At 32.1% G+C, this 21,428-nt stretch overlaps 3 protein-coding genes across 3 annotated transcripts; all 3 read left to right on the top strand.

Annotated features, from left to right (window-relative positions):
- Window positions 1–209: 209 nt before the first annotated feature.
- Window positions 210–1,675, top strand: LOC128173911 (temptin-like). Its single transcript, XM_052839582.1, has 3 exons — window positions 210–424; window positions 1,161–1,311; window positions 1,561–1,675. Exons 1-3 carry the CDS (start codon window positions 248–250, stop codon window positions 1,641–1,643), a joined length of 411 nt encoding a protein of 136 aa, XP_052695542.1. The 5' UTR covers window positions 210–247; the 3' UTR covers window positions 1,644–1,675.
- Window positions 1,676–8,615: 6,940 nt separating this feature from the next.
- Window positions 8,616–10,229, top strand: LOC128173931 (temptin-like). The gene is made up of 3 exons (XM_052839598.1): window positions 8,616–8,862; window positions 9,721–9,871; window positions 10,089–10,229. Exons 1-3 carry the CDS (start codon window positions 8,686–8,688, stop codon window positions 10,169–10,171), a joined length of 411 nt encoding a protein of 136 aa, XP_052695558.1. The 5' UTR covers window positions 8,616–8,685; the 3' UTR covers window positions 10,172–10,229.
- Window positions 10,230–17,360: 7,131 nt separating this feature from the next.
- Window positions 17,361–18,800, top strand: LOC128173920 (temptin-like). Its single transcript, XM_052839590.1, has 3 exons — window positions 17,361–17,635; window positions 18,226–18,376; window positions 18,586–18,800. Exons 1-3 carry the CDS (start codon window positions 17,459–17,461, stop codon window positions 18,666–18,668), a joined length of 411 nt encoding a protein of 136 aa, XP_052695550.1. The 5' UTR covers window positions 17,361–17,458; the 3' UTR covers window positions 18,669–18,800.
- The last annotated feature ends 2,628 nt before the right edge of the window (window positions 18,801–21,428 follow it).

Genomic DNA, 21,428 nt, shown 5'->3' on the forward strand with positions numbered 1-21,428 from the left:
TGCTTCTCTCACTGCCACAAGTATCTTCACCTTCTTCGTAATTATCATTGAATATACCTTTATATCTCAATCATGTCAAATTAATGGATTCTGAAATTATATAACTATAGGCAACCAGTCGGTCACGTTTGATCCCCTGATCAGGCCGGAGAATACTGATAGGTCAAGCAGTCAGATAAAATCTGGACACCGTATATATAAAGACTTCCTTTAGCGATTTTCCGCTCATTAATAATTCATAACCAAAATGATTCGACTAATCTTGTGTGTTGTCGGAATATCCTGTGTATTCTCTGCTCCGCAGTATAGAGATTTGATTCCCAATGGCTATCAAGTGTTTAATCCTTGTGGAGCGAACTTTTGGGAGGCTGTAGGTCATTATAATGACGTTCACCACACCATTGACAAAAACCCATTCGGAAAGGTAAAACCGAAGAAAACGGATATGTTTGACACTTCATATGAAATATTCTCAAATCAGCAGAAAAACACTCTTTTATGAAAAATACCATGATGCATAAGAAATATAGAAGGAAAATAGGCAAAGAACATGCAATGCCGATTAAAACCACGTTGTGAATTTCAAACATTTGGAATCAAACATCTGATTTGCATTTTCACAATTGATGCATGTACTTTAACCAATGAGCTTTGCATCAACCAAATTTATTGAAACAAACAAATTAACAATACATTGGAATCACCATCTTGTGAATTTATTTCTTAAAAATATGGTTTACTCTTGTGAGTTACCTTAAATTAAAATCAAATGTATGAACACCAAACTCTATACTAAAGTATTTAACTAGCTAAAGAGTTGCTAGTTACTAATATACAGTTACATGTAGCTGATCTTTTTGGCTTAGGCAAAGTTATTTTACTTAATTTTCAAGGTATATAAACCTATAACTATTATTTACAACACTCTCACAAGCTGTATTTATTTAAATAATTATTAATACATGTAACTTAAATAATCAGAGTTCTTGTAAAAATTGTAATTTTAATTTTAACGTGTCTGTAAAGGTTTTCTTTCTAACTAGTATCTTTAATGCTCTCTATCGTAGGTTTTGAATTTTGAAAGTTACGATCAACGTACATTAAACTAGACATTCCTCAGCTGATCTAACCATTTTGATTCATTATTTTGTTTTATTCAGGACTTTGCTGCAGCAGGACGAACATGGACTGTTGATCTCTGTCAAAAAGACTCTGACGGGGATGGAAAATCTAATGGTGAGGAGCTAGGGGACCCAAACTGCACGTGGACAGCAGGATCCACCCCATCAGGCAAATCAACGGGACAACCCGGTGAGTTCTCTTTATATATACATTGTACTGTTCATTGATTTTTAAAAACAATTAAATGATAAGCCAACGTTTCATCTTAATACTATTGGTGAAATTACATAAATGATACTTGTTTCGAAGTAAATATAAGCAAACATTTGCGTAAAGAAAACTTTATTTTAAAGTATATCGTGATTTCAACCGTTTTGCTGTATATACAGTACTGACGTCTTAAATATTTTGTTTCTTTTAATTGTTCCCTTTTTGTAGGTATATGTGAGCCTATTCGTTCTGGGGTTTGTGCATCAGTAGCCTTTTCTTGCGGATGTCACGGTCATCAGTGTGTGGGTTGAATACTCAATAAACTATATATTTTATCCAATAATGTATGTTTTTATTTTTTATAATAAAAGGCTTATTTGTCAAGTTTGTACTTTCCCAGTGGGGTAGAGAAATTGATTGTTTGGCAACAAGGTTAAGACCAACAGAGCTAAAGCAATTCTGCAAATAGCAGATTCGGGTTTATAGCATCATGGTGTAACATCTCCGATTTATCCACGATAATTTGAAGTCGTAACATCTCATGCAAACTACAATTTGAGGGTTTAATGCTTACCCGTCAATTTAACTTAGATGCAGACTTCATAGAAATCGTTTTTATTTTTCTCAGGAATATCACTCAGCAATCTTGGCTATTACTATCATAGAGTTACAAAGGAGAATGTGCAGCGGTCAAGGTATTTACTTTAAAGGGGATCAAGGCATACTGTAGCGGTCAGACCCAACCTAACAGAAAGTAGACCCCCAACTAAACCCTGGGTTTACTTTCGGGGTTAACTAGAGTAGACTCAGAGTTAACCCAAAGTAAACCTAAAGTAAACCCAGAGTGGACAAGGAGAGTAAACCCTGTTCAGAAGTATATCCCTGACAGCAGACGCTACATGTGTATTTGGAATATACAGTTACTGTACTAGGGGCAGGAATTACAGGCAGTTAGATGGCAAGATAAAAGACAGGTCTGCTTCATAATTCAGTGCGTAAAGTGGACCACAAAAACAAATTCCAAGTAAACCTAAAATAAATCCCGATGGGACCCAAAGTAAATCCCAAGTGGACACATATTTTCAAACAGCAGATCCAGAGTAAACCTCAAGTAAACCCCGAAAATAAACCAACGGTTAAGTTGGGATCTGCTCTGGTGTTGGGTTGGATTTTATTTTTACTGTACGTTTTAAGACTTTTATTAATAATTTTTCAGTTCATTTTTTTTATCAAACTGTCTTTTTCATAATGTACATGTAACAACAAATCTCAGCGATCAATATGAACCGGTACCTTTAAATAGTAAAATATTTTTATTTTCAAACCGTTATTATTATAATAACATTTAGGAAGGAGTCTTATTTGGTATTCGAATTGTCAAAAGTCAATTTTATTGAATGTTCATTAAATCAAGATGGAAGAAAATTAAAATACCATTCTTTCCCTTTTTTACTATCATACAACTTGGCATAGATATAGTTATCAAAGTTTAGAATATTACATAGATTATCTTTTTTGGGGGGGGGGGGGGTGGGGGGGGGGGGGGGTGGGATGGCGTAGAAAAATATCACCTGTTTTTGCAATTTGGAATTGCCGTAGATTTATGATTTTTTTAGCATTTTTAAAGCAAAAAAATATCAATGTTGGATTTCTTCAACTAATGTGAACTTATGATAAGATAGTAAGGTTTCAGAATATATGTTTAAAATATAATTAATTATCACATTAAATTTAAATAGCTTTTTAGATGCTCATTCCACTTAGATTGGTGTGAAATCAGATTTTCTCTCTAATTTAAAAGTCAAAACATGTATATCAGCCTTTTCTATCAATTTATATCTTTATGTAAAATCAAATATAGTTTATTATTGGAAGAATAAAAAATACTCAAAATATTTTTAAATTAAATAAAATTAAAGGAAAGGCTAAGCAATATCAATTTTAGTTTAAATATTTGTTTCAATTTAGTAGTACACGCTGAAAGAAACTCTGATATTCTATCATTTCGTTGAATAACAGAAACTCTATACTTTAAACAGATGTCTGCATAACTGCAAAAAGCTACATTTCTTTTATCCTTCTTTAAGGTATTCAATGTATAATGAAGGGATATTCAACAATTTTGAATCATTTAAATTAGTTGGATATGTATTGCTAGATAACAATGAAAGTGAAATGAACCAAATTCACATGACTGAAAACACATAAGAAGCCGGTCGTTTTGCACCTAAAAATTTTTGAAAGAGTTATCTCCCCTTGATGAAAAAAGAAAATTTTAATTTCCTCAAAATATCTGCGGTAAATGATTCATTTTAGTTCGTATTTCAATAAAAAGAAGGTTTATGCATGCATTAACCAAGAGAGTTTTACGAATTTTAAGTTACTTTTAAAAATATCTCAAAAAAACATAAGTTTCCCATAGACTTCAATGCAAAAATCAAGGTGTGATTTGTTGGACCATAATCAAAATTTTGAAAATTCCTTTGGTGGAGTTTTTTTTAATTTGATAACACCTTCAAAATTATATCATGATTAAGAATATCGGACCATTCACTTATTAGATACAAAATGTGGTCGTTATACATCGAATACCTTAAGTTGAGAGAAAAATGTAGTGACCTTGACCTGACCTTGATGAGAAAACGGGATGGTCAAATTTGATTAAACTGATACAGTCATTTGGTTATATGATCTGTTTGACAAATTTTATGAACTTCTTAATATAAGAAGTATTTCTGATAACGAGAAGACTTCTTCCTTAAATCAATCATGTAAACTATAATGATAAGAGTCCCATTTTTTACACCTCTATAAATACATTTAGGCAAGGCGATAATGTAATGTATTCTGTCATTATAGGAACAAAGATCATTCAAGTTAAATATTGCCGATTCAAAAAAATTTTTTCTATTTTGACTGCATCAGCAATTAACATCTTTTGTGTACACTACGACCGGATCAATCCCCGACTATAACTAATACTATATTTTGGTCATAACTTTAAAGTGCAAGAAATCAATTGCGATTTTTTTGTGCAACAATTGGCAGTTTGTAAATCTCGCATAAGAGTATCACATCTTGGACGTAATTTCGCATAATGGAACCACATAAATGTATTGGGCGAAGTTTGCAACGATGAACTCTATTAGTGATCTGAAGAAAAAATCTGTCTGGTGTCTGGAAACTGTGTCAAATTATGTCAAGATGTGCCACGGTATGCATATGTACATGTTACGGATTTATAGAGTATATAGTTTGCATGAGGATATGACTTTAAATTACATTATCGTCACGTGTGAAGACGAAACCGTTGAACAGCTTATATATAAGAATTGTGCATGACCTAAACTAGACAATTCCTGTCTCGTCGAGTAAAAGAAACTCAAAATGATCAAACTAGTGTTATGCCTGTTTGGATTAATAGTTGTATCCGCTCACCCCTATTACAGGGACGCTATCCCCAACGATTATGCTGTGTTCAATCCTTGTGGGTCATCATATTGGGAAGCCGTGGGACACTATGTTCCCGATCACCACACAAAAGAGAAAAATCCATCTGGTAGAAGAATTTTCTTAAAAGCTTTTAATGCCGTATTAAGCGGTATTTTCGTATGTTATATGAACTAATTTTATGAAGAAATATACAACATACGAAATGACCGGAAAATAGATAAATCATTATTATCTTTTCTGGGGCCCCTTAATGTACATAAAAAACATCTCAGTCTTTGTTTCATTTGTCTCCGAAGGCATTGTATTTCTACCGACATATAAACGTCATAACGAAAAATTTTCAACTTGCGACCGTAACTGTTCATAACGAACAGTAAAAAATTAGATTGGAATTTCATATACTATCTTCAATACTGTAAAAAGAAAATTTACCAAAGGTTTAAATTGCAGAGTTTACAACTAGAGTGTGAAGAAAAAAAAATGTTTTTTGAAAAACATTATATACCACATACATGTATCTGCTAAAATTTTCTAATAAAAAAATAAAAAATCAGATTGGAATTTCAAGTACTAGCTTCAATACTGTAAAAAGAAAACCAAAAGTTTATATAAATTACAGAGTTTACAAATTGAGTGTGGAGAAAAAAAATATTTTGTTTTTTGAAAAACATTAAATACGACATATCTGCTATAATCTTCTGATAAAAAAATAAAAATTAAAAATAAAAGAGCATAGTTTACTGTACATACAGGGTAAAAATATATTAAAAAATAAAAACAAAAACCGTACATGATAGAAAATACACGTAGGTATAAAACGTAATAAAAATGAATCGAAACCTAATATTGCAGTTTCACAAAGGTGAAAGCATCTAACAATGAAGTAGTACAGAAAAAAATAACCGTACTCTGTTGCCTGTTTGCTACGCCTTCGCCGCTGCTGGTCACGTGTGGACCGCTGACCTCTGAAATGCCGACTCGGATGGAGACGGCAGGTCAAATGGCGCGGAGTTAGGAGATCCGAACTGTGTCTGGACCGCGGTAGCTACACAGGTCATCTGCTTAGATTTCTCCCAAAATGAATGAACAAAATACTAGTATCTAGCATTGTTTGATATTTAACTGAAAAGCTGATGACAATGACAATTTTTTTTTATTTTTGATTGATCTAATCATAACTTACATTGATGACAGAGGCTGCAATAGCATTCTCAATGGTCCTGTCATTCTAAGTCATTCTGTCTTAACCTTTCTTAATAATCTTTTGATTTTAGTCCAATGCCAATGTCCTTAGCAGAAATGTTGCAGATTCTTTATTGACAGTTCCTGGTACATGTTTTATGTTGTTAACTCTCCTTGGGAATTTGAATATTCTTTATGTTGATAATGTCAACAATTGTTTCAAATTATGGATGTTGGTATTTTAATCGCCAACACATCATTGATAAACCAAAAGCAATTAGAAGTAATTATAGACTCCAGCAATAACTTTTACTCGATGAATATAAACTTGTCAGAAAAAAGCATAAAAATTTCGTATACACTACATTTTCAATTCTAAAACAAATAAAACTACATTCTTTCAAGATACCGTTTAATAGTAATTTTTTTTTACTTTTTGCAAACCTTTATATTATTAACGAAGGAGTCTTATCTGATTTTCGACTTTTCAAAAGTCATTTTTATTAAATGTTTATAAATCAAGATGGAAAGATATTAAAATATCATACTTTCTTTTCTTTATTTTGCTATCATACAACTTGGCAAATAAATATTTATGAAAGTTTAGAATATTTCATAGATTATACTTTTGGCGGAACACAGGCGTAGGATAATATCACACGTTTTTGCAATTCAGAATTGCCGTAGATTTTGGGTTCTTTTCAAGAAGATGGGGGAACAAGATTGCGCAAATGCCCATTTGTGTTTAGTTATAAAATACAATTTCAAATTTAATTTTTTCCAACTTAATATTCTTGATGTTATTATACAAATTTACAAAAGCACAATTTCTAACTTTATTCAGTTTTGAATATTTTAACAAACGATAAGAAGAAAAATTAAATTGTAAAGTTTTGGTGGTATTGAACCCACAACCTAAAAATCCTAGCTCAATTATGTTACCCGTTGTCTGGTGCACTAACCACTGAGCCATTACAGTCACAACAAACCCCATTGTTTAAATGCTTTATGCCACTTCGTCCACAAATTTACGGATTTGTATTATTTTTCTAAAACGTTCAATTGTTGCGATACAAAATGACATTTTTAAAGTATAGTGGGTCTTCTAGCCATGTCTCCGTTGGCTGAAATCGGTTTGATTTTCTTGAAACCTTATATAGACTACGACAAAAATATGGAGCTCAGGCCTACTCTATAAAAACTAAAGGCGTTGAAGTTCTAAAAATGAAACTATTTGCAGATTTTGACACGCATACGCCAGTTTAAATCAACCCACTCCAAATATTTAACATATTTATGGGTTTTAAATCAATGTAATGGTATATATTCATTGTTTTCAATAATTTAGAGAGAAATTATGAGAGTTGTTGATATTTTAATTATTTAGTATCTTCGCTATCCTTATATAGGCAGTTTACACGCCTTATTCACCCATCTTCTTATAATTCTTAAAGCAGATGGATTAATGTTTGATTTTTTTCAACTATTGTGAACTCATGATAAGATCCTGAGGTTTTGGAATATATGATTAAAATACAATTTGCATTACATTTTTAATAGCTCTTTAGACGCTCATTCCACAAATAGATTGGTTTGAAATAGGATTTTCTCTCTTATGAAAACGTCAAAACATGTATACATGTATTAGCTTTTCTATCAATTAATATCTTTATGTAAAGTCTTCATAATATGTAAAAATCAGATATAGTTTTTTATTGGAAGAATACAAAAATAATCAAAATATCTTCAAAATTTAAGAAAATTAAAGAAAAAGATAAACAATATTAATTTTATTTCAAATATTTACTTCAATTTAGTAGTATAAGCTGATAGAAATTCCGATATTTTAGCATCCCATTGAAGAATAGAGACTCAATACCTGAAACAGATGTCTACACAACTCCAAATAGCTACATTTATTTTCATCATTCTTTAAGTTGAGAAAAAAATGTAGTGACCTTGACCTGACCTTGATGCGAAAACGAAATGGCCAGCTTTGATTAAACTGATACAGTCTTTTGGTTATATGATCTGTTCGACAAATTTCATAAATTTCGTTATATAAATAGTATAGCTGATAACGAGAAGACTTCTTCCTCAAAATCATTACAGAAAACTATAATGAAAAGAATCCCTAAATTTACACCTTTACATTGCGTTGCATAAAGGATACAAATATATACATTTAGGCATGGAGATAAGGTAATGTAGCCTGCATTATAGCAACATAGATCATTCAAGTTAAATATTGTCGATTCAAAAACATTTTTTTTCTATTTTGACCGCATCAGCAATTAAATGTTTTATTCAAAATATTTTGGTCATTACTTTTAAGAGCACGATATCAATCATGATTTTTTTTACAAAAATGGGCAGTTAGTAAATCAATAAATAATTAAGAGTATCACATATTTGGAGGTATAATGTGCATAGTGGTTTCACATACATGTTTGAACACGTACGTGAACTCAATTAGTGATGAACTCTATTAGTGATCTGACGAAAAAATCTGTCTGGTGTCTAGAAACTGTGTCAAATTATGTCAAGATGTGCCACGACATGTATATGTGCACATTACTCTATATATAGTTTGAAGCAATGACTTGAGATTACAATTACGCCACGTGTGAGGACGAAACCATTTATCAGCTTATATATAAGAATTGTGCGTGACCTAAATTAAACAATTCCTGTCTCGTCGAGTCAAAGAAACTCAAAATGATCAAACTAGTGTTATGCCTGTTTGGATTAATAGTTGTATCCGCTCGCCCGTCTTACAGGGACGCTATCCCCAACGGTTATGCTGTGTTTAATCCATGTGGGACATCATTTTGGGAAGCCGTGGGACACTATAATCCCGATCACCACACAATAGAGAAAAATCCATTTGCTCTGGTAGAAGAATTTTCTTAAATGCTTTTAATGCCTTATTAAGCGGTATTTTCGCATTTTGCATTAAGTAATTCTATGACGTTCGCAAAATAGGTTATTTCTTCAGAATTATCCTTGCAAGTGAATAATGTCAATAATATCAAAAACATATCACACCTGATTATATCAACAAATATATCACACCTGACTCAGGTGTGATATGTTTGTTGATATAATTGACATTGTTTCAAAAATATTTCTTTAAAAATATATATTATTTTGCCAACGTCATAAAACTAGTTCATACTACATACTGTACAAATTACATAATTACATTAATGTACATTCAGAGTAAAGATATATTTAAAAAAAAAACAAAAACCATATTGGATAAAAAATACATGTAGGTATAAAACGTGATAAAAATAAATCGAAACCTATTATTCCAAGTTCACATAAGGTTCTAACCAGAGGGACCAAGCCCGTTTTAACATTAATTTCAATGTTACCATAAATAAAGAAATAAAAAAACTACCAGCTCGCTTCAAAAGCCTAATAAATCAATTATTTTTTACAACACTTGCAATATGCATGCATTTTTCAGAAAAGTAATGTCTAAGATACACTCATGCCGAATTTGAAGTTGATGGGTAGTAAAATAGCGGAGATATACGTCATTATTCTCTCGAAGTCGCCAGTATATTTTTACTCGGACATTTACCGGTCCAGGGCTCACGATGGGAATTTGCCTATGACATGAGTTCGACCCCTTTCTTTATTCATGGTTACACTGAAATTAATGTTAAAACGTGCTTGGCCCCTGTTGTTCTAACAATAAAGTTATACAGAAAAAATAACCGTACCCTGTTGCCTGTTTGCTAGGCCTTCGCCGCTGCTGGTCACGTGTGGACCGCTGACCTCTGTCGTGCAGACTCGGATGGAGACGGCAGGTCAAATGGCGCGGAGTTAGGAGACCCGAACTGTGTCTGGACCGCAGGAGCTACACCTGAACGTTCATCCACAGGTCATCCTGGTAAGATTTTTCCCAAGGAGGAATGAACCAAATATATAGCATTGTTTGATATTGTACTGAACAGCTGATGGCAATGCTAATTTTGCTGATATCTATGGCAAAACTTTCCTAGATCTAAACTCTTCATTGATTTTAGTTTTCTATCGATTTGTTTTTAACTTCCTTGTAAGCTGCGTAAAAAGTATCATTTATTTGTTTATTGCTCGTTTTTTTTTAGGTATTTGTGAGCCTATTGGATCTGGGCCCTGTGCCTCCGTAGCTTTTACCTGTGGGTGTCAGGGACAAGCCTGCGTGGGTTAAATTGAATCTTGTTTCTGTTGTGTGTACTTTTATATTAAATTATTTTTTGAATTTTGAATTTTCTGTTGAACATTTTTTGCAAATGACCTAAATCTTAAGAAGTTGTCAATTCTTAATTAAAATTTTGAATATCGCAAAAAGATTGAAATTTATTTTCCTAAATGGAAACGCTTAAATGAAAATATATTTTCAAACATTAGAAGTATTTGAAATACTGAAATTTAGCAGAGATTTTTTATATTCTTTCATGCCGTAAACCCATAAAATACCAGTAACAGTTATTGATTAGACTTATTATTTGGTGACATAATATTGAAAGATTTTAGTTTTATACTAGTAATTGATTTTTGTTCAGAAACTAGACATGTATCGTTATTTGATTCATCTAACAATTTATGTGCTTGTCGGAAACGTTGCAGATTATAATTATTTATTGATAATTCCTGGTACATTTTTTTTTATATTGTTAACTCTGATTAAGAAATTCGAATATTCTTTATGTTAATAATGGCAGCAATTGCTTCAAATTATTGGATGTTGGTTTTTTAATCGCCAACACATAATTGATATACTAAAAACAATTAGTAGTAATTTGATACTCAAACACTAACTTTAATTCGATGAACATAACTTAAAAAGGCATAATTATTTCAAATGCACTACATTTTCAATTCTAAGACAAGAAAACTACATTTTTCGAAGATTTGATATGGTATAAACTGTTTAAAGGTATAATGATAAAAAAAAAATTATTCGAGGTATTTAAAAATCAAAGGTTGTATATGCACAAATAAGTTATTTTTAGGAGACTAGATACGTTATATGATAATTTTATCTAATTATGATTAACCAATGATATGCACAAATATCGCCTCCACTGTAAATAAATGACAAGAGCTTCTTATCTTTCTCCTCAAAATTATAAATGTACGTTCAAACATGGATGCATACCCGTATTTCAAGCTGATTTGTCTATCTTCTTACTCGTTTTAAGCATAAATAAGCATCCTCAAACGCTTTACATTCATTTTAGGTCTAAAACTGGAATTTTTACTTCAACACTCAAAATGTAAACAAAAGGTTTGTTTACATAGCAAAGAATTGTTATCTCTGTAACTCGCTAATAACTCAACGAATGACACTCAAATTTTGGTTTCCTATTAAAAATGAATTATTAAGGTATTGTAAAAATTAAAATCGGAAAAATAATTTTGACCAAAATCGCGACCATGATAAATTCTTTTCTTTTCTTTCTTTCTTTTTTTTTTTTTTTTTTTTTTTTTTTATAAATTTGAGGTATTCAAAAATCAAAGCTCGTATATTAGGAGACTAGTTACGTAATATGCCTAACCAATGATATGGACAAATATCGCTTCCACTGTAAATAAATGACGAGAGCTCCTTATCATTGTTTTAGATAAATTTTTAATATACGTTCACACATGGATGCATGGTTGTGAATTCTGTTAATATTTTACATCTAGAATCTTATATCACTGAGACATGACGTTGTATAATTTTCCCCACTATATAGGAAGGAGAAGGAAATTTAGACCTTTATGTCAATGAGATTTCCCTGCATCATGTGCTTGTGTCAGTATTTCAAAATAATTGCGTTTATAAACATTTCTACATAAATTTTGTGCAATAAATGCTATAATTGATAGTATATTTTACATTTACCCGCTTCATAATTTAATCTTGTACGCTTTTATGTAATAATAATTTATGTACTTATAAACATTTTCTTATATGCTTTGCGGAAAAAAAGCTTTAATTGCCATTATGTACATGTATTATCCACTTCGCTCGTTTCAACTAGTATGCCGATCGTCTTCAAAGTCGATGCCTTCTGAGTATGTGTATCATTGTGACATGAATTTTTAGTAGTAATTACCCGAAATGAGACGTTCGCCTTATGTAGACCTCCGTCCGCCATTTATCGATTATCTAAGGCAGTAGAATAGCTAGGGGTGATTTTTATTAATGACAGATGTAATGCACCATTCTGGTTTTATCGGTAGTTAGCTTAAACTCCAACATATCAATAATATAAAAAAGCAATTAGTACCATTTAGAGAAGTAATTAAGCGAATCAAATACTACTTTTTTCGAATCACGCACATGAACTTGTCAGGAAGCTGAAGAAGGTCGTTTACACTACATTCTCAAATCTAAGACAAGAAAAAACTACTTTTTCCTTAGATATAATGATTTGTATAAATTGTTTTTTAAGTTCTAGTGATAAATTCTTTATAAATTTAAGTGTTGCATAGGAACACATTTCAAGTTCAAGCCAGCATTTTCTGTTTATTTTTTTTCTATTTGATACATTTTGAGTTTTCACAGTTTAGGACTCGGTATTCTTACAGAACGTCAAAGAATTGCATTTTTTTTAGGATATCAGGGTTACATCACACATGCTCTTAATAAATACAAGCATTGTGTTTAGTCTTTATTTATTATGTAAGGTCATGGTACAATAAGGGCATACAAGATCAAGGCGTTCAGCCATCTTCGAAACGAAAAAAAATAGAGAGCTTGAACTTTGGGTAGTTGTGTGACACAGCATTGTGACGTATGCTTGTCTATTTCATTCACTCACTCACAGTAGGCCACTCGGACGTGGCTCTTTGAAATCAACAAGATTTGTCTGGCTTTTGACTAAAGACTATGCAATCGGTGTATATTCCGCTTGAAACTAGCGTCATTTTAACTTGTTTTTGACGCATGAAACAGAAAGTTATATCCTACTGAGAGTCCAAGACCTTGATAAAAAGGTTTACTAGAATCATTTAAACGTTACAATATTAACTTGTTTATAGCTCGAGCTCACAGTTGGCGTTTCTAGCCTATTAGTCACCTCATAATTTATACCTTGTAAGGAGTTGAGCTGTTATAGAATAAGTAAATAATCTTTTGTCTTGGCAAACTAATATGCTCACTGATTACATATTTTAGCGTTATATTGTACGATTTCCAACAAACTCATTATAAAAAAATTCGAAATCACAACAACATTTCTCTGACGTTTGTTTTGTCCAACAAAAAGACGACATGCTTCATCACTGCAAACCACGATCAGAGAATGTACAGACCCGGGAATTTAACTCAGATGCAGACGATCGTTCTATCAAATATTGATAGATTAAGGACACAATTAAAATTGTCAAAAATAACTTAACATTAGATGTAACTGCTACAAAAAAGCTTCTACAGGTACACAAAACAACAGCAACAACAAAAAAGAAGACTAGGTATGTAGTAGTACGATAATTTTATCGAATTATGATTTGTAATTCATGTAATTATCAGCTGTTTGGTTCTATGAAATTTGGAAAAGTAAACTTTCCTTTTTCGAATGGAAGAACAATTGCCTGCGAACCAAAACATGGATCGATATCGCTTCAACAGTAAATAAATGACAGGAACTTCTTATCTTTCTTCTCAAAAATGTTCTAAATAAACTATAAATATAGGTTCAAACATGGATGTTAAAGCAGTTGATTCAGCTATTATTAGAGTCATTTCAACAAGAGCTTAGACTTTAGGTAGTTGTGTCAAACGGCAATGTGGGGCAGGCCTTTTGAGCTGGGACCACGCAATCTGTGTATACTTCACTTGAAACTAGCGTTATTTTAAACTTGTTATGACGCAAGAAATAAATAGTTACATGAACATATGCGTCTTACCGAAAGTCAAGGGTCTTGTTCAAATGGTACTATACATGTAGAAGTTTATCTCACAAGCACTTGGCGTCATATATTTTTCTGATAATAGAAAGGAGGGCGGAAGTGTACACATGTAAATAAGATTTTCCTGCATCGTGTGTTTGTGTCAACATTTTATAAAAGTTGCAATTGCATTTATAAACATTTTGAAATAAACTTCGTGTAATTAAAGTTAAATTTTACAGTATAGTTTTACATTTATACACTTCATCATATGCTGATCGAATTCTAATCGACGTCTTCTGAGTTTGCGTATCCCTGCTTTTTTCAAATAGGATTACCCGAAGTAGGATGTATTGAACACGTAAACGTCCGTCCTCCCTTTAACCATTAATCCCATATCTTAGGCAGTATATTAATGACAATATCTAATGTACCGATATGGTTTAATAGGTTGCAAACTTAGGTGTTATACATATAGAACCGATCGGAAAGAGAGGATTGCAAAACAATTTTTCCGATGAGTTTCAAGCAAAATAAATTCTAGCTGATGATGAATCTAAGATGGCGGTGATGTGTACCTTGTGTACTATTAGGTACAGGATATATATACTATAAGGTACAGGATATATATATATATATATATATATATATATATATATATATATATATATATATATATATATATATATATATATATATATATATATATATATATATCCAAGAAAAACCTCAGTGGTCGGTGAAATATATATATAAAACTTAAATAAATGAAAACACAAAGATCGAGTAAAACATAAGCGCTTTCATTTTCTTCAGAAAAAACCTCGAATATATTAATTAACTTTACCAGATGTCAGGATTTTATACAAAATGAATACGCTTCCTATTAAAGCTGCTTGGTCCAATTTATTCATTGTAATTACAGTATCAAATTTTTTTTCATACAAATCATTTATCTTAGAAAGTTATGGACTTTCTCCTATTTACAAGAGCAGAATCAGTCTCCTTTCAAAGTTAGAAATATTCAAAGTAAATAAAAATAATTTCTCTTTGGGCAAACGAAAAAACAAACCAAAATGCAACACGGGAATGTTTAGAAAAGGAAACCGCTTGGTTTCGTCCCCCGAATGAATGGGGTTATTCAACCCGCATGCTATGTATGCATGTAAAAAAGCAGACTTTGGAAATATTAGCGAACAAAAGGTACACATGTTTATTTGTAATTTGTCTGATCATTTCGACCTTTATTCAAAGCGATGTCAAATTCGTAATACAACCATACCCGTCTCGTCGTCAAGGGTGAAATTTAACATGAGGCGAAATAACGCGGTACCTTTTAATGTCGTTTGTTTTGTTAGCAAATTTTGTACGTATTTCTTTTCATTGAAATTTGGCATAATTGACGGGTAAAACTACTGCAATGTCTATTATTATACATTTACTAAGCATAGCCATCGTTTAAAAGCGTGCATAAAATTTGATATAAAACCGGACCAAGCAGCTTTAAAGTAAGTATCGGCTAGGTAGCCTTGAGTGTCTTTTCTGTGGAATTTTGTAGGGTATACCATTGACTTTAATGAAGTCTACCTCGCATATCAACAGATTGTCAAATGTCTTGTATAGATATCAAGTTATATGAAAAGGGGGGTTGGCATGGACGCCTATGTTATATATTCAAGGTGTTTTTTCCAGCTCTGCCGGAAAGCTCCGAGATGTTGCGATTGGCTGAACGGTATCAGCATTGAACGGCATCAGCATTGAACGGCATGTTTTATGAACACTATGAATGGATGAAAAAAAAGGTCAACATATGGTTTGCTTGCAGTGGTCAATACTTAAAAGAGCTACGAAATACTTGATTCATTTTTTCTACTTAGCAGCTAGAAGGGAGAGCTAGAGAACAGGTGTTGCTAAACGCGGAACGGAAAACGGAACGGAAAGCGGAACGGAACGGAAAATCTTATCTAATGTTATGCTTCATTGATTTGTTATTCATGCTTAAACGATATAATCTATGTATTTTTTTTAAATTTTCTTGAAGGATTAGCAATATTAGATTATTTATTCAAGAATAATTATTTCCTCAAAATTAACAGTACATGCATTTACCACTTTATTCTGTACCAAAATACTAGTATCCTCAATTCACATTTTGCAGAATAACTCGATATTTATATATACTTCAGGGTTCAGGCGATTCTCTTTCAGAAGCATTAAAAATATTCGCATTATACTTTCTTTAAAACGTCGTCCCTGGCTCATCAGCTGGTTTTAATACACAGCAAAAAATAGAGAAGTATACGGGGTTTTGCATTTAACAGACCCGGATGATAACGTTGAAAAATTGTGCAAGGTCTTCTGAGTGACCTCCAAATGGAGAAAAGATTTCAAACATTTTCTACTATAAATCTTCAAAAGAAATCTGTTTTCGATCCTGTGAATTTTTCCAATTAAAAAATGATAATGTGTCAATTAAGTTTTGTTGGATATTTCCCGTTTCATCTATTTGAGTTGCATCTTTTACAGGTATGTGTATTTTTTTTTAAATCGTCCAAATGTGCTGCATGAGTATTTTGGGATCTTGAGACTATAGTCCCAATTCTTAATCGGAAAATCTAACCAAGCAACGTCTAGAGCTCTCTATTCGGTTCATATGTATATAGCTGCAGGAATGAACTGCCAAGAAATGCAAACGTAAACAAAATGCATTGCCTAAAGTACTAGTTTCTCTAAGTACTGGGTATTTTAATGTTTAATCAGAGACATACCATATTATATATGTCTCTGGTTTAATGTATTTTAATTTCAAATGCCGTCAGACGTACGGATTTTTTTCTTCTCAATGACACTGTATCGTCTGTATGATTTAAGATCGTATAGAACACCGAAAATGCAATGTTGATGTAAGTGTATACATCATATTTGAAATATGAAAATACTCATAAAACACATGAAACGCTTTCACTAACTGCGTACGTTATGCTGATATGCCAGCAATACCATATAAGAAAAATAAGAAAAAGTTATCGCTTATTTGCTTGTTTAATCGTGTTGATGTTTCACAATTCGTAAACATTTGATTTTTTCCGTTTCATACTCAACTAAAGCCAATTGAATACAATGCTATATTTGATAGACATTCATAAGAAAATCAATAAGACAGCAAGATGTTGATAATCATTCATTAGATATGAATAAATGACACAAAGTAAATCGTTTCTGGCCAGTCTATACCCTTTTAAAGCGAAAAACGTGATATGATATTTTCCGTTTTCCGTTCCGTTTCGCTTTCCGTTCCGTTTTCTGTTCCGCGTTTTAGCAACACCCCTAGAGAACAAGCAACACATAAAGGTCATATTAGATTCCAACAATGTTTTCTAAAAGTACAAGCAGAACAAACGGTTGAGAAATATTGTAGTAGTACTTTGGTCCACCATTTATCTGATAAATTGTGTCAAAATGTACTACGGCCTGCATACATATATATCGGTTGTAGTTATGACTTAAGATTACAAAATTGTCACGAGGGAATACGAAAGAATTGGTCAGCATATATATAGGAATTGTGCGTTACCTGAACTATTCCTGTCTCATCCAGTGATAAAAATTCAAAATGATCAAATTAGTTATATGCCTGTTTGGATTATTAGCTGTATCCTCTCACCCCTATTACAGGGACGCTATCCCCAACGGTTATGCTGTGTTTAATCCATGTGGGACATCATACTGGGAAGCTGTGGGACATTATGATCCTAATCACCATACAATAGACAAAAACCCATTCGCTCAGGTAGAAGAGTGTTTAACTAATAGTAATATTTTATACATCCAATAGTTTAATTTCGGATAAACATAAGGAAAAAAGGGGAAAAAGATACATGAAAATGCAGCTATTATATAAATAGTGCCTGTTTGAGAGGGTAACAGTTGAAATTGACACCCCGAGAAAACCATTGTCAACCGACGCGAAGCGGAGGTTGACAATGGTTTTCAAGGGGTGTCAATTTCAACTGTTATCCTCCCAAACAGGCACTATTTATTTTGTTATACTGAATGTCTTAATTTTAAAGAAAATGTCACTGCTTTTAGATAGGAATAACGTGAATTCTAAGGCAAACCGTACGCGCATGATTTTTGCGCATGTAACAATTCGTAATGTTACCCGTTGCTAAGTGCATTGTTAACGCTGAGGGTAATAGAACAGATTATGAACTGCGTCTAAACCAATCAGATTTCAGTATTTAACATGAAAGTATAACAAAAGTAGTTATTACCATACGGAATCGAAACTTTTAAAATAAATGCAGTTCACAGTAATGAAGAATAAATTACATGTTACATGTAAAGAAAAATAACCGTTCTCTGTTGCCTGTTTGTTAGGCCTTCGCCGCTGCTGGTCACGTGTGGACCGCTGACCTCTGTAATGCCGACTCGGATGGAGACGGCACGTCAAATGGCGCGGAGTTAGGAGACCCGAACTGTGTCTGGACCGCGGGAGCTACACCTGAACGTTCATCCACAGGTCATCCTGGTAAGATTTTTTCCGGAACCAAATATATAGAATTCCTAAATAGTAAACTGGATAATTGATGTAAATGCCAAGGTGCTATTTTTGAGGGTGTCTTAGGACCTATCCCTAAGATCATCGCATCTGTATGTTATACAATGGTGATTATTTTAAAAAAGAGTAAAAATGCCACCACAGTGTAATAATCTTCATCTTATATTTTGTTTTCTAAGGTATTTGTGAGCCTGTTGGATCCGGACCTTGTGCTTCCGTAGCTTTCAGATGTGGGTGTCATGGGCATTCTTGCATTGGTTGAATTGAATTCTATGTTAGCCATGTATAATTGTTTATGTAAATAAATAATTTTTTTTTGGATATTCGAATTTGATTTTGAAAACCATTTGCCTGCGTGCTATAAACCTGTACAAATAAAAGTAGTCGAGATCATTATTGTGTTGACTCTTGAAAAATATAAAAAGTATTAATTCAGAAAATTTACTTTATTTATAATACAAAACTGAGTGACTTGTTATTTCTGTTCGACTTTTTGACATTACATAAAAAAGAAATGAGTATTAGCCGAAACGTTTTTTTTCAAATTGTGCTATTCATAACGTTTCTTAATATCTGCAAAAATTTGACATATAGGTAGGGGGAACATTACACCAAATTGAATATGCATCCACTTAATATTTTAAATCCAATTGATTTCTATTTAAACTACGAACTATTACTAGCGAGCGTTATATGCAGGTAGAAAGGTAACAGGCTTTGTAGAAAAAAGACAAAACCAACGTTTTTAAGTTTCTATAATGAACACGTTATCAAATAAGTAATATTTAATTTAGCTCTTTGAAGTGATATAAAGTTTATTTAAACAATAAGACGTACGTTTTCTTTGTTGATTAATGAAGAATATGATGGTGGCTAGATTGCAGAAAAATACACACATTTACATGTAACCCACTAACGCGAGTTATTAAAAAGATTCAACAATGATCGCTTCCTTCATAACCCACATTAATCATTAGAGAAAGAATTTTGTTGTTGATTTTTAAATCTTTCATTCAACAAATTAATAAAGGGATCGTAAAAAGTAAATAAAATTAACTTAACTATTTTTAATGTTCATCAGTACGTTAGATAAAAGAACAGACTTACAACCAAATCGTCTTCTATGGGAATTTGACCTCTGATATCATCACGATTATTTCGTGCTGTCCGTGATTTTTCTTGGGTTGATGAAAGCATCGACCAATCGAGATATGGGACGTGTAGATTTCAGCCATGTTAGTTCTACAAAGCTGTGAATTGCACTAAATTTCCGAATATAAATGGAAGCATACTTAGTTGATGTAAATAATTTTAATTAAAAACAATGCATTTGAAAGCAGTTTTTAAGAGTTAAATGCATTCTCCATTAACGTTTATAACAGTGACTAGACCGTGTAGACTTCTACATGTTAATTACTATAATAACAATCAATTTTGTTTTGTAAATAGAGTACAAAATATTAAGTGAATGTAGGGGAATAATATAAAACGACCATATCACGATGTAAGTAGTCTATAGTAATTCTTCCGCTTACTAGTGTACGTTTTAAAACTGTTTTTCAAATATATTGTTTAGCTCATGAAATCTCAACGTTTATTCAAATAATGTTGACGTCGTTCATATATGTTTTGTTTTATACTTTCAACGTTAGCAAGGTGATCAATCGAAGCTTTACATACATGTAGCTACATTGAGAGTACGAACTCTACGGACTTGCACGGACTGACCTCAGACTTTCTCGTAGTGTTAGTATGCACTAATACCTTCACATAAATGGAATAAATGGCTGTCACTTCTGTGTAACATGTTAATGGGTATAAACGATAATTCTTTTATTTGCACTTATTTGTTAAGGATAATTTGATATTGAAAACGGATTCTGGTATAAATTGTAGATGTAGATTTAAACAATGAAACACTTTATTTGGTGTTTTAGACGGGTCATGAAAATAGCGACCATAGAAGGAAAGTGTTATATAATCCACTAACACATTTTACCGATTTACTTATGATTTTTATATCTTCTAAATGTCTTTGCAAACATGTATGAATTTATTTTTAAAATAAACGGAGTTTGCAATGTTTTACTCAGATTTTTTTTTTTTTTTTGGTAAAAGGTATGAAAACGATATATGGCTGAAAAATACTATTACTGAGAATGTTCACTTACTGATTTCATGGAAAATGATTTAGATTTGTTTTAGTAATTGAGAACTTATTATAGGTAGCTGAGCCAAAAAAGTTCTATACACTAAGACAATGTGTATGTTGACAGATGCAGCGTACCCTAAAAAAAGGTCAGAAGTCGTTACAAAGTGTTGGAAGAAAGAAAAAAAAATACCAAACTGCGTTTAGTTTTTTTCCCTTCAAATCTCCTCCCCCCATTATTCTTAGAACGTTTCCTGTACATTTGAATCTTAGGTGAGTTTCGAGTATACAAATTGTACGTCAACTCTAAGTAAAACCCTTGAGACAAATTGATCATGCTTTAGAGGGATGTGTCATCCTTATGAAAACCAAAAGACAAAAGGTTATCTCAATACCACGAAGTTTTCAGAGACCTTATCTCAGAAATTGTGAGAAAGGCGTGATCGCATTGCAGTTTAACCGGGTCATTTATGATGCAACAAACATGATAAATTTAGGTTACTCATAAGTTTATTAATTGGGACTATTACAATTAAGTTGTCCTACTACATGTAGGTAGAAAATTATTTTGATTAAATTAAATTCTTTGCATTGATGTTACTCACTTAATTTTAGGTATAGATTTATAAAATCATCTTCTTTTATAATAAAATAAGTTTATTACAATCACATGTTGACCAATATGGTTACTGTACAAGTAATGTGTAATTTTCTTGAATGAGCGATAAGATATTTAAATTACTGCAAATTGATACACATATTCAGACCCTAAATATGTTTTACATGCAATAAAACTTGCTTTTTCATTAAAAAGTCAAATCGTGGATTGAAAATCAAAGTGATTGAAAAACCTACAAAATAATAAGTTCGTTT

Source organism: Crassostrea angulata, chromosome 1, assembly GCF_025612915.1.
Source record: "Crassostrea angulata isolate pt1a10 chromosome 1, ASM2561291v2, whole genome shotgun sequence".
NCBI classification, from domain to species: domain Eukaryota; kingdom Metazoa; phylum Mollusca; class Bivalvia; order Ostreida; family Ostreidae; genus Magallana; species Magallana angulata.

Bases quoted from the DNA above. Each gene is read 5' to 3' on its own strand.
- LOC128173911 (XM_052839582.1), top strand. From the start codon at position 248: ATGATTCGACTAATCTTGTGTGTTGTCGGAATATCCTGTGTATTCTCT. The intron at 425-1,160 runs GTAAAACCGAAG...TGTTTTATTCAG, and splicing joins ACAAAAACCCATTCGGAAAG to GACTTTGCTGCAGCAGGACG. The intron at 1,312-1,560 runs GTGAGTTCTCTT...CCCTTTTTGTAG, and splicing joins CAAATCAACGGGACAACCCG to GTATATGTGAGCCTATTCGT.
- LOC128173931 (XM_052839598.1), top strand. From the start codon at position 8,686: ATGATCAAACTAGTGTTATGCCTGTTTGGATTAATAGTTGTATCCGCT. The intron at 8,863-9,720 runs GTAGAAGAATTT...CCTGTTTGCTAG, and splicing joins AGAAAAATCCATTTGCTCTG to GCCTTCGCCGCTGCTGGTCA. The intron at 9,872-10,088 runs GTAAGATTTTTC...GTTTTTTTTTAG, and splicing joins TTCATCCACAGGTCATCCTG to GTATTTGTGAGCCTATTGGA.
- LOC128173920 (XM_052839590.1), top strand. From the start codon at position 17,459: ATGATCAAATTAGTTATATGCCTGTTTGGATTATTAGCTGTATCCTCT. The intron at 17,636-18,225 runs GTAGAAGAGTGT...CCTGTTTGTTAG, and splicing joins ACAAAAACCCATTCGCTCAG to GCCTTCGCCGCTGCTGGTCA. The intron at 18,377-18,585 runs GTAAGATTTTTT...TTGTTTTCTAAG, and splicing joins TTCATCCACAGGTCATCCTG to GTATTTGTGAGCCTGTTGGA.